Below are 13528 nucleotides of genomic sequence, written 5' to 3'. Positions count from 1 at the left end.
GAGACATTGGGACCTGTGAACTATGCACCAACCTGAAGTGAACAGAGGGAAATCTAACAGCTTTTGCAGCCAATGCTTCATAAAATGATGATACTCCTATTCAATCATTTATTCCTAATTTTCTCTAGATTAAAACTCTATTTAAAAAATCTACTTCATTTGGACCTAATTGTGGGTTTTTAAAGTATAATAATACCAGCTTCTGTACATTGTTATTTTATGACTTATTTTGTAAAATGGCATTTTTATTTATTATTTTTAATATCACTTTAACAAATAGGCATTTTAGCAAAGACATCTTCCCCCAAAGCCATGATATGTTATTTTTAAGATTCTTATATAGCCTTTTAAAAATCTTGATGTTTGAAATAGTATAATCATTTTACAAGATTAAGTCATTCTTCTTTCTCTTGCTTTATCTTTTATCTGCAAGTCTTAGCTTGCCAGCAACAGACATACATAGCAATATTGTTTATTATTACTGTCATCAGAACAAATCATACTTTTCTGAAATACTCTAAAGAAGTAGTGAGGAAATCACACATTGTGAGAAGAGTTATTAAAATTATACAAACTAATATTGTAGGTGAGATATTTGAAAGTGACCTTGCAGTGTATCTCAGGCTTACTGTGTTAAAGCCTATAAATAAAAGGGACAAATCATTTCTGGGTACTAATATGACTTACCCCCTTATTGGTAATGAAAACATTGAACTCTACTGATTTGTTCTACTGAAGCTATTATATTTTCTGGAAACTTGGAGTATTTAAGAGGATTGTTGTCTGTATTGAGGGCTTTCTGAGAGGTAGGGGAATAAAAATATTTGATCTTTATGTAAAGGAGTGTTCTATTTTAATAGCAAAGATAATGAATTTTTCATTCTTTCTCTTCATATACCTTTAATTATGTTTCATCTTTATCAGATAGATACTTGTTGTGACTTTTGCATCCATCTTTCAGAATTCATACTTTGCTCTTTGTTTATGTAATTACTGATATAGTTTTAATATATTTTCCAATATATTTTAAAGTATCATTTTCAGAACATTGAATCAAATTCCCCTGCAAAAAAAAGAAAATTACAAGTTAGGAGGGTAACATCTGGTACATTAACTTACTCAGTTGTTTACTAATAAACTCAAATAGAGATAAAGTTTTCCACAGTATTTTGTGTTTCACACATTGAAAGACCCTTCCTCAAGTAAACAATAAACCTCTTGCCTATGAAAACCATATTTAAAAAATAATATTTAAGAGACTAAACCTTATTAATCATTGGAGAAGTGCAAATTAAAGTAATACCACATCATACCAACCAGAATGTTTACAATAAAATACATAGAAAAAAAAGAAAGAAATAGGGGTTGACAAGGCTAAGAAGCAAGTAGATGGGAATATAAATTGGTAAAAAGCACTTTGAAAAATGGATTATCACTATGGTCCAGCAATTTCATTTCTAGGTATGTATGCAATATAAATGTGCACATTTGGTTACCAAAAAGCATATGCTAGGATGTTAATAGGAGCATTATTTGTAATAGCCCAAATGTGAAAGACACTCAAATGCCCGTCAGTGTAGAATGGACAAATAAAACATTCAATACCATACAGCATATAATCTAATCTAATACTAAGTAATGCAAAGTTTATATAAATACATAGAAAAAGCATTACTCTTGTTTATACCAATGAGTAAACAACTCTTTAAGTAATTACTAAGTTTAAAGTGTAGTATAATCAACAACTGTGTGACAGATACTGTGAGTACAATATTTCCACTATAGAGTTGAGCAAACTTGAGTTTCATAAAGGTCTACAAGGTCACACATCTTGGAAGCAGAAAACTAGATTTTGAACTTAGTTTTACCTAGTTACCTAGATTCGGTATTTTTGCCTTTGCACTCAAAGCCCCAAGAGTGGAAGATGGATCAATCCATCATCTATTTATCTGTCTATCTACCCACCCATCTACCTATAGCATATCTATCTGTATGTTTGTCTGTCTTATCTAACCAGCTGCTTACTTATATGTATATGTATCTATCTACCTATAGTATAGAATTTACTATGACTTTACTATGCAAGATGAATTTGTGGGGAGAGTGGGCTTGAAGCAAAAAGTTCAATCTGCTATGAGATGATAGAACCTGAATTAAGAATAGCAGTAGATGTAAAACGAATGGGATAAATTAAGAGACATTATGACAAATTTTATTCAGGATATCAGACTGATTAAATATAGAGGTAAATGAATTAATGGTAAGTCTCAAGTTTGGAGTCTACTTGACTTTCACAGAATGTTATTCTGATGTTAACTGAAATAAGGAAACATAGGGGGAGTAAAAGTTTGGGAGAAATTATTAGGGGTAAATATTAAACATATTGGCACATACATAGAATTATATAATGAGGTAAGAGAACAATTTGAAAAGGAAATCCTGTAATCATAATTTAAAGCAATTACAAGACAAAATTTATTTTTAAAATTTTCCAGACAACATCAATGAGTTTAAGTAGATTACTACTTCCCTAATAGATAAGAAGAATTAATACATTAAGATTACACTAATTTCATTCAATATTTTATGTGATTTATAATGTGAACATTATCTAGTACATGAAGAGGAAATATGACTTAATTAGACTATCAATTCAGCAACCGAAAACTTTCTTACAAATATCAGTTATGTTCTCAAGATATGTTGTTATTGTCATTATAATCATCAATTTCTACTATGTGCTTGACACTTTTTTTGACACTAAGGCCACAGAAAGATGTATGTCATGGTTCTTATCCTCTAGAGATCTATAAGAGGGGAGATAAGATAAGCATGCAAAAGGATAAAGAAGGTAGGATAGTATTTGCTCTGTCAGGGGAGTGGTTCAAATAATCAGTGTTATATGAGTTAGCAGCAGTTAACCTCTAAAAGCTAGATGGTCATAGTAGACTTCTCAGAGTTCGGACGCAAGTTGAAACATAATGAAAGCTAAGAATTGTACACTGGAACTTTATGGAGAGCATTACTGAGCTCTATTCAATTGAAATCAAGATATTTTTGCCATTATTTTCTATTTTAAGCTGATTTTCAGCCAGTGAACCTAATCATTTCTTCTTGAAATTGCCTGCTTGGATCAGAAAACTGTCCGCTGTTGCTTCCCAGCCTTCATTCAGTATCCGCATCCATGAGCTTTTGACTCTGATCATTGAGCTGAAATACAGAGGGTTACATCACTCCTTTACATTATCACCTTCTCCCCACTCCCAATACAAATGTGACATTTCAATTTTGCACACTTCAACTCTCCTTAAACCATCTGTATAAAAACTTCAAAGCTTGATTGATGATGAATGAGCCATTGTCTCCTCAAGCACCCGGTTCTCATTAGCCTTTAGAGTCTCAGCTTATTAATAATGAACCTTGAGGGCTGACCCAGTGGGGTAGCACAATTCACTGTGCTCCCAGCTGAAAGCTCTGGGTTTGGGAAAGATATAGGAATCTCTGGACCAAGTCCCTTCCAGAGATGATGTATTAAGTATCACAGGTGGATGATGTGAGCTGTATTACTTTTGTGTCATTATCTGCCAACAGACTTGTGTGGCTTAAGGTGATGACAGTAAGAAAGATACATTGCTTTATGTCTGAGAAAATCCGGTGACTGCGTCCTATAGCTTCATCTTGAAAATGGGCTTTGCCACTTTGGATTCTGACTTCTTGACTGTGACATTTGGCTTGGTTAGGCAATATAAGTCTGATATATGGATTAGTCAGACATTCCCACAGTAATTAGACAAGTGCAATATCTCTAATCTTTATTTTTATTATTATTTTAACTCTAAGGTTTACCTGTGGATGTGCCCATGCAAAACAAGACATTTAGATATACAATCAGGGATTGATGTTAAGTATTTCATTCTTGCTTATTTGATTTTCTTATATTACTTTTGGTAGCTTTGTGAGTAGAAGTAAATGTTTACTGTTGATACCAGTCATGTAGACTATAGTGGAATATGGCTAACTGCATTTAAAATTATCTTTATTTTGTAAAAAAAAAAAAAAAAAAAATTTAATTTTATTTATGAAATAGTTACAAATTGTGCATGGGGTCAAAGCAATTTTGTCAACTTCTTAAACTATGTAAGGAGGTCATATTAATCTGTATTTTCAGCAGGGATGCTTCATCACAATTAGGCTATTTCATACCAGGCAGGGGAGGAAAAAAACCATGATTCAGTATTTTATCACATTTTCTTTTGAGAGAATATATTTGCAAAATGTCAGTGATTCTTTTAATGGTCAGTCATCCCCAAATTCACTATAATAACTAGCATTTGAAAAGAAATGAAGAGTGCAAAAGAACTTATTTAAATAACACAAACATTTCCTTCTTCATTAGACTCATGCAAATGGGAAATCAAGGGAAGAAATGGTCAAATGGACAATCTTTGCGGATTGGAAGACTAAGACACAAATACTTTATATCCTCTTATATGTCATATTGGCACTTTACACCTTTCTAGAAAATAATTTAAGGAACAATATGAGGTAGATTTACAATTCAATATAAGAAACATACTCTTACATATACTAGGTATTTTGCACAGGTTTGAGGAAATTTGATGTGTCCAGGATAGCTCAAAATCATCATTATTTACTTGATAAATAATAACTGAATTTGATGCACAAAACAGGTTTAGGGATACAGAAGAAAATGTCTAAATGTGACTTATAAATATCCAACATACTGCTTGTACTAATTTTGTACATTATCAATTATAAGCATTTTATATAATAAAAGCTATTTATCTTTCAGCTTATAAAAACTACTTCAAAATTACATATTTTTTAAATTTTTTCCTATACTCAAGATAGATATTTATTGGTCTACCCAAATATGTTTTTCTATAATCAGGCTATTATATTTGATTTCATAGAGCAAATATTTATTGTGTATCTGGCTTCTGCCTTGCATAATGCTAGACACTGGGGATAGAGTTTTGACCAAAACAGAAATGACTTCTGACATAATGAAATATAGAACCAGTTCAGATAAACTATAGAGTGTTTAAGGAAAAGAATAACTTTCATTTTTACTTTGATTTGGTCAGAATTTAAAATTAAAAGTTACAACAGAAGTTAATTGATCAATGTTGGTGGCAAATTCATGTTACTTTTGTGTTTTAAGTTTGATTTAACAAATATGTGTTGATTAGCTATTGCTTCAGGTTTGATATAGATACAGAACTGAAAAATATTCCTTGCCTTCGTAGAGTTTAGTCTAGTATTTCAGTTATAAATTGTGTGCTATATATGTTAAACTCAATGTATGTAAGAGTAGTGTTGATTATAATTTACTTACTCTACATACAGAAAGATTCATATTTTTTACTTGACTTGCATGCATTAATCTAGTAGGAAATGTTTGATACACAAACCTGTTTAAGTGTTTGGCAGAATTTTTTAAAAATTAAATATTTTTTTGCATAGAAGATCATATTTCATATATCTTACCATACTTAATTGTGACATTTATTAAAAAGAGTTCTGTTTTGTGAACTTACTGGGAGTATTTTTATATAATATGATAAAAAATTCATAGCAGTTTTTTTTCTACCAATTATTACAATGACCAAGATTCTATATGTGTTTCTCCTAATTTTCTCTGATATATTTCCTACAGTGGAAGTGAAATACAATAGATGGGATGACCCTGAGGTTATTTACTTATTCTTTAAGTCATTTCACTTTTCCAGGCTTTGTGCATCTTTATGTGAATGTCAGTTACATTTGTGCTTGTTTTCTATATTACTTAGAATTGGAAATCCTCTTTTTTGTCATGGTTTAAAAATTTAATTATTAATCACTTAATTTCATTCTAATGGAAGGGAAACTCTCTTGGCATAACACAGATCCAATAAGTCTTTAATAGAATTTATGATAACTCTGCTGTTCTTGTTTGTTGGTAAACATAGATCTGAAGTATGACCAGACATTTTCCTGATATCTTCTTGGATAAATATCTTACCAACCATTTCTCTTTTTCTAATCCTTTTCTTTCTTTCTAATCTAAAAAGGCAGCCAAGCCATAATAGTCAAAAACAGTAGGAAGCCCTTTTGTCCAGTAAATAATCTGTGTTTCTAACAACTTTCTTACAGGTCAATATATTTCCCTAGAATTTTCTTAGTTCAGAAATAAATCTAACTGAATATTTCACCAAAAAAGCATATTAAATTAAAGTTTAAAATTTTGTATAGGAGCACCTGGGTGGCTCAGGCCAAGCATCTGACTCCTGGTTTCTGCTTAGGTCATGATCTCAGGATCCTGAGATTGAGCCCCATGTAGCTCTGTGCTGGGCATGGAGCCCATTTAGGATTTTATCTCCCTCTCTCTCTGCCTTCCCTCCCACCCCCTTATCCCATGTGCACTCTCTCTCAAAAAAAAAAAAAAGGTATAAAGTTATAAAATCAATGTAAACTATACCAATGAATAAGTACAATATTAACATTTCCTCACCTATCTTTAGGTAACCAAATTGATCAACTCTCCTATAAATGTCAATAAAATGCTCATTATCTGATTATAGTGTTTCGACATTCACCAACAGAATACAATCTAAGCCAAATATAAAGGAAAAAACTATTTTCAGGGAAAATAGACTCATACACAAAGAGACTAAATGTGCCTTATAAATCCATCATTAAATACTAGAAGTTTATAAATCTTCCTGACCAGAATTGCTAGCAGATGCTGGGTTTTGAATTTAGGGTGTTATCCAAACTGATCATGATTGTAGTCTTAATTTGAAATTTTAACATGTAAGATTATACTTGAATTATTACTGCCTCTTTTCTAAATCCTTTTCCAAGTATAAATCAAGCTTTTGAACAGAATATTTCTGAGAAACAAATGTCAACATTGGTAGCAGATTAATATTGTTGAAGGGATTTGAAGAGATTATTATTCAGTATAATATAATCTGATTCCATTTAAATATTTTTAGATAGGAAGTTAGAGATGGATACTGTGTTCCTTCAATATGAACTATTTGAATTATAATGTGAATCCTGAAAAATACACTCTTTCTACAATATTTGAGCTATTATGTTTTCTCCTCACATTTTTTAAAGTAGAACTTTTCCAAATGTAGACTGAAAAATAACCTTCATTTCCTGGATAGCAGTCAAAATCTCCTTTCTTGCCACCTAATGAAGAATTATTTCTAGAGCAGAAGAGTATCACCTAATGTCTCATGAGAAAGCTATTAGTATGAGATCGTCACATTTCATAGATAGAAACTTTAATGCCAAGCATTAATGTAGAAATCCATTTTCACAATCTTTCTTATGTCTTATATCTCCCTCTGCTTTGATGAAGATTGTATGGTTAGGTCATGAAAAATAATGAACTGGGTTTTAGAAGTAGAAAGATGATCTAATTTATTTTTGTTTCTTTTTTTTCCCTCACCTGAGAAAATGGAACCAATAGTCAGTGAAAGGATTGATGATGAGAACAGGAGTGATTTTAAATGTGGAAAGCCCTGCGATGTCAAAATTAATCTGGTGCATTTTATAAATACAACGCAATAAGGCAATTGAGTTGTGCCCACCTATCTTACTTCCACAAATACTCCTCTTACAGTGTCACATGTTCCTTTCATTCTTTTATCTCCCTCCTTGATTTAAGGTGACTCTTAAAAGTTTAGCTAGGGATACTACACAAGAAAGAGATAATTTTCTCAAGGCCACCATGGGAAATAGAGTAGTTGCCTTCCCATTATTCATCTTCCTCTTCTTTCTCACTAACAGTCCTGCTTGTTTAAGTTTTTTTCAAGTAGCAATAAGTCCACCCAGCCTCTCTTGTAGTAGGAATGCTAATGGGACACTGTTCTGGCCAATAAAATGCCGACATAATCCTTGGGGAGAACATCTCCTCCCAAATAGAAAGTCAGAGCCTCAGTAGGAGGATGTCTCTTGCTTGCTCTTCTGTTTTCATCTTGCTTGAATTCAGACAGACACTTTTAGATACATCAACCTTCTTGTGCCTGTAATGAATAAAACCAACACACAAAACAGATGTGGGTCCTGTGGACACCACTACCTCCTATAGGTTTCTTATGTGAGAAAAATCATCCTCTAGCTATATAAATTATTGTTAACTGTTTTTGTTACTTGTAACAGTGTATTATGGACTGAAATATAATTTCTCTTAAGTTGTTTTTATATTGGATAGAAGGGGTAGATATTGAGCAGGAAGATGCTATGTGTATTTCTAACCAATTTCTTCAAGTAGTAAGAATAGTATTTTCCAAAAAAAAAAAAACAAAACAAATAGTACTTTCGGAGGGAATTTTTTTTTTTTTCTGGATAACTTAAAGCAATCTGCAAGAGAATTTACATATACTATCAGCTATTGTTCAGGGGGAACAAGTTAGCTGATCAAGGCCAGTGTGAAATAGAGAATCAAGTAAAAATTGGCTTTAGTGCATTTTATCCCATGGTCCTGCCATTATTCCGATGAACCATCGGGTTTTTATTATGTCTTTGTGTTGTTCTTAAAGAATAACTGGCAATTCTATTGATTCCATTTGAGAGGATCAAAGATCAAAGAGCATTTCTTCGTAATTGAAACATTAATTTTAGCTTTCATTTTGTTTTAATTGCTTCCTACTGACTCCAGTCAATGTCACATGGGCTAATAATTTTTTTAAGAGAGATAAACAAGTTAAATGACCAATAAGAGGGAACTGGTTAAATATTATTTAATTTATACTCTAGCATATTGTAGTTTCATTAGAAATAATGTAGAATAACATTTAATTATCATTAAAGACTTACCACTTAATATTAAAACTAGTAGGTTATGAAATATTATATTCAATGTTATTCCAATTTCAGAAGAAAACAAAAAGGAAAGAGATTGAAAACATCTATACCAAAATGTGAAGAGTGTCTCTCTGGGTATTTATATTATGAGTGGTTGTATTTCTTTATATTTTTCAATCTTTCTCAATTTCTGCAATCAATTTATATGACTCAGTGATATTTTAAAAGATGTCTTGGCTATTAACAATGTAACTCTAATTTAACATTAAATAGTTTAAGAATATAACCATGAGAGACTATGGACTCTGAGAAACAAACTGAGGGTTCTAGAGGGGAGGGGGTTGGGGGGATGGGTTAGCCTGGTGATGGGTATTAAAGAGGGCATCTATTGAATGGAGCACTGGGTATTATACGCAAACAATGAATCATGGAACACTACATCAAAAACTAATGATGTAATGTATGGTGATTAACATAACATAATAAAATAAAATAAAATAAAATAGTTTAAGATTAAATCATTTTTATTGACTACCTTTTCATCAACAAAAAGTTTGACAAGAAATCTTTGTTTGTTTGTTTTAATACAGAAATCCTTAATGGTGGAGTGTATGTAGACCAGAACAAATTTCTTTGTTACACAGACACAATTCACTGGCAAGATATTGTTCGGAATCCATGGCCTTCCAACTTGACTCTGGTATCAACAAATGGTAGCTCAGGATGTGAGTAACATTATCTTTTTTAACGTCTCAAAATGTTCTTTTGCTTCTTGTGAAAACAAACAGCTTAAGTTTATCATGCCATTAACAATATTTTGAATTTTGAATGCATCCATTGAAATGTTCAGTTATATATAACAGAACAATCTTTTGCGTCTAATTAACTCTCCTTTTGGAATGATAACTTCCCTTTTATAAATTCTAATTTTATTAACATGACTTCTTTTGATAAATCTAAATATCTTACTATATTTCTAATGTCTAACTTTCCAATGTCTAAATGTTTAAACATGTGCCGCATTGTCCATAAACTTAAGGCTGGTGTCTGACTACTGCTTCAATTCTTTGTGACCTATGTACCACTGAGAAAAAATGTGGTGGGACAAAAATAAACCTTCCTATTCACTATAATATTTTAAATAAAAAAAAATAAAAGCTGATGAACATTTTAAAATCCCTAAGCCTCCATTTGCCCCTGAAACCTTCATGATAATACTTTATGACAATTCCAAACACTATAAATAGAATGGAGAATTATAGATTTCATAGAAGAGATATATGTTACATTCTGGTTTTAGTCATTAGTCTAATAAACTACCCAATTTTTCATTCTTTAAGTGTATTGTTTCTATCACAGAGGATTTATCAGATTCAGAGTGTTTAATATGATTAAATGATAAGCAAGTAATATTTGAGCTATATCATTAAAATCTTAGCAAATTATTCTGCCTGGAACCTATTTCATTTTCATAAAGCAGGCTATGTGGTCCCCACATTTATTACTACTGACATTGGTATGAGAACAGAATCCTTATCAAGTGTTAACCTGGGTTTTGTATTTCTCGACCACTATCATATATTTCCCGCCTGAAATCATAACTAGTCTTCACACAGTTCAATAATTATTTGCAATAGTACTGATTGTGTTATGACACTTTTGTAGGAAATCAAACTCCAAGGGACAATATTAAATTTCATGATGGTCCTAATAATATAATGGGGAAATATGAATATATTTGATCCAAACTGACAGCTGTGTTTTTAATAAATGGCTAAATTTTTTTAAAGTAGAGTAACATAATTTTCTTGTCACCTTTGAGCAGAAATTTGTACGAGATTTCGTCTTTACAGCATTCAAGTTGCCTACCTTGTAAAATTACACGTGAATAAAAAATTGAATCTGTTCACACTAACAAGACAAATGATGTACTTCAGAAATGGCTTCCATTTTCAGTCTGCCCATACTATGGTACATTTTATATTTGGTGGGGGGTAATTATAATGGTTGCATAAGAGGAAAGACCTACTGACTTAGCTTATTAGAATGACCAGCCTATAATGCATGAATGAGATCAGGCAAGAATGAAGCCCAAGACAGAAGCCAAAGGGAAGCCTTACAGGATGTGGAACAGGAAAGGTCTGAGGCAGTAGCTGCACTTTCACAGATGGCATCTCTTTGTCCTATTATTTGTGGGCAATTTTGGATGGTTGTGCCTATAATTAGGCAACTGTAGCTGCATTTGTTTTGCATGCAAATAATTGCAGGTGCAAAAATTATAAATGCAGAGTAGAGTCATAACAATTGGTCCTTTACAAATTAACCACCAATTGCTTATAGAAGTTTTATTCTTTATATACTAGTTCTATTTGCTGACACATTAAATATACTGCATGACACCATAGCTGAAAATAATGAATTGGCTGGTCTTTGAATATTGGTTTCACCCTGATTGAATTTTTCCCTCTACCTTCTCTCCATGGGTGATGACAGGTATTCTCACAGTTTTAAATAGGTTCCATGCCCAGCATGAAGCCCGATGCGGGACTCAAACTCATGACCCTGAGATCATACCTGAGCTGAGATCAAGAATCAAACCCTTAACCAACTGAGCCACTCAGGCACCCCTTCTCTCATGGTTTTAAATGCAGCTTCTACACTGATGACTCCCAGAAAACTACAGTCGCCCAATGAGTCACCCAAGTTAAAAATCTGGTGGGCATCATAGACTTCACCTTCTCCTTGGTTTGTGGCATTTATTTAATCATTAAATCATACTGAATTTGCCTTTTCTTGATTTTACATATTTCTTATTGCCATAGCTGTAGTTCAAGGCTTCATCCACTGTCTGAGTTACTGAAATAATCTCTGAATTCTTAATAATTTTTGAGTCCACAAACCCTGTGCAGTCTGGTGAAACCAATAGCTTCCTTCTTATAATAATGTAAAATTAATAAATAGGCACAAAATATTTTATATCATAAATGCATAAAAATCAATCAGTTCATAAAATAAATTTTAAAGGATTACAAGGAAAATAAATTATACTGAAATACATTTATCAACATTCTTAAAAATAATGTGATATGGTAATATGATTCATTAGTAGGTTAAATTAAAAAAAAAATTCTAATACTAGGATTAACAGGCAATGTAGCTTTGTAGCAGTGATAGGCCTAAATATTATTTTAAAAAGGATAGTCACTTTAATAAATGGTGTTTTCACATATACAAGATTGAACTTAGACTTTTACCTTACCCTATATGAAAGAAATTAACTCAAAATGAATAAAAGACCTAAACATAAAACCATAATCTATAAAATTCCTAGAAGAAAACATGGAGGAAAAGCTTCATGACATTGGATTTGGCAATAATTCTTGGAGCTGCCACCAAAAGCAAAGACAACAAAGGCAAAAAATAGAAAAAATGGGGCTACATCAAACTTAAAAACTTCTGTGCATCAAAGGACATGATCAAGAAAGTGAAAAGGCAACTTACAGAATGGAAGGAAAATTTACAAATTCTATATCTCATAAGGGGTTAATATCCAGACTATATAAAAAACTTTTACAACTAAGCAACAACAAACAACCTAATTCAGGAATGGGTGTGGACTTCAAATGGCATTTCTTGAAAGATGATATACAAATGGCCAACAACCATATGAAAAGATGAAATCCAAATCCAAGCCATGAGATATCACCTTATACCCGTTAGAATGACTATTATCAGAATAATAGAAAATGACAAATGTTGGTGAAGATGTGAAGAATTTGAAACCTCTGTGCACTGTTGTGAGATTTTAATGTTGTAAAATAGCTATGGAAAATAGTATGGTGGTTCCTCAAAAATTAAAAATAGAACTACCATATTATCCACCAACTCCACTTCATGGTATATGTCCAAAAGAATTGAAAGCAGAGTCTCAAAGCATTATTTGCACACCTACATTTATAGTAGCATTATTTATAATAGCCAAGAAGGGGAAGCATCCCAAATGTTCACTGATGAAGGAATGCATGAACAAAATATAGTATATATACAATGGTACATCATTCAGCCTTAAAAAAAGGAAGGAAATTATGATATGTTACAACATCATTTGCTAAGTAAATTAAGCCAGTCACAAAAAGACTGTATGACTACTTATATGAGGTATCTAGAGTAGCCAAATTCATAGAAACCAAAAGAAGAATTGTGGTTACCAAAGCCTGAGAGAATTGGGAAATGAGGAATTTCTGTATAATGAGTATAAGAGTTTCAGTTTTGCAAGATGAAAAAGTTTTGTAGATCTATTCCACAACAATGTAAACATACTTAACACTACTAAGCTTTATGCTTAAAAATAGTTATGACAGGGACACCTGAGTGGCTCAGTCAGTTAAGCATCCCACTCTTGGTTTTTGGCTCAGTTCATGATCTCATGGGTCCTGGGGTTGAACCCCAAGTTGAATCTGCTTGAAGATTTTCTCCCTCTGCCCCTCTCCCCACTCTCTCTCTCGCTCTCAAATAAATAGGTAAATAAATCTTTTTTAAAAAAAGATTATGACAGTAGATTTTATGTTGTGTGTTTTTACTGCAAGAAGAAAGAAAGAAGAAAGAAAGAAAGAACGAACGAAAGAAAGAGAAAGGAAGGAAGGAAGGAAGGAGAAAGGAAGAAAGAAAGAAAGAAAGAAAGAAAGAAAGAAAGAAAGAAAGAAAG

At 32.1% G+C, this 13528-nt stretch overlaps 1 protein-coding gene across 1 annotated transcript in view; it reads left to right on the top strand.

Annotated features, from left to right (window-relative positions):
- The window catches only part of ERBB4 (erb-b2 receptor tyrosine kinase 4), a 674126-nt gene that overhangs the window by 311109 nt on the left and 349489 nt on the right, over nucleotides 1-13528 (top strand). The window contains exon 4 of the mRNA XM_021702992.1: nucleotides 9414-9548. Within this exon, the coding sequence (XP_021558667.1) occupies nucleotides 9414-9548 (135 nt within the window). The remainder of the gene's footprint in view (nucleotides 1-9413; nucleotides 9549-13528) is intronic.

The sequence above is a fragment of the Neomonachus schauinslandi genome, chromosome 3, assembly GCF_002201575.2.
Source record: "Neomonachus schauinslandi chromosome 3, ASM220157v2, whole genome shotgun sequence".
NCBI classification, from domain to species: Eukaryota; Metazoa; Chordata; class Mammalia; order Carnivora; family Phocidae; genus Neomonachus; species Neomonachus schauinslandi.
This window is presented reverse-complemented; position numbering and strand designations above follow the sequence as displayed.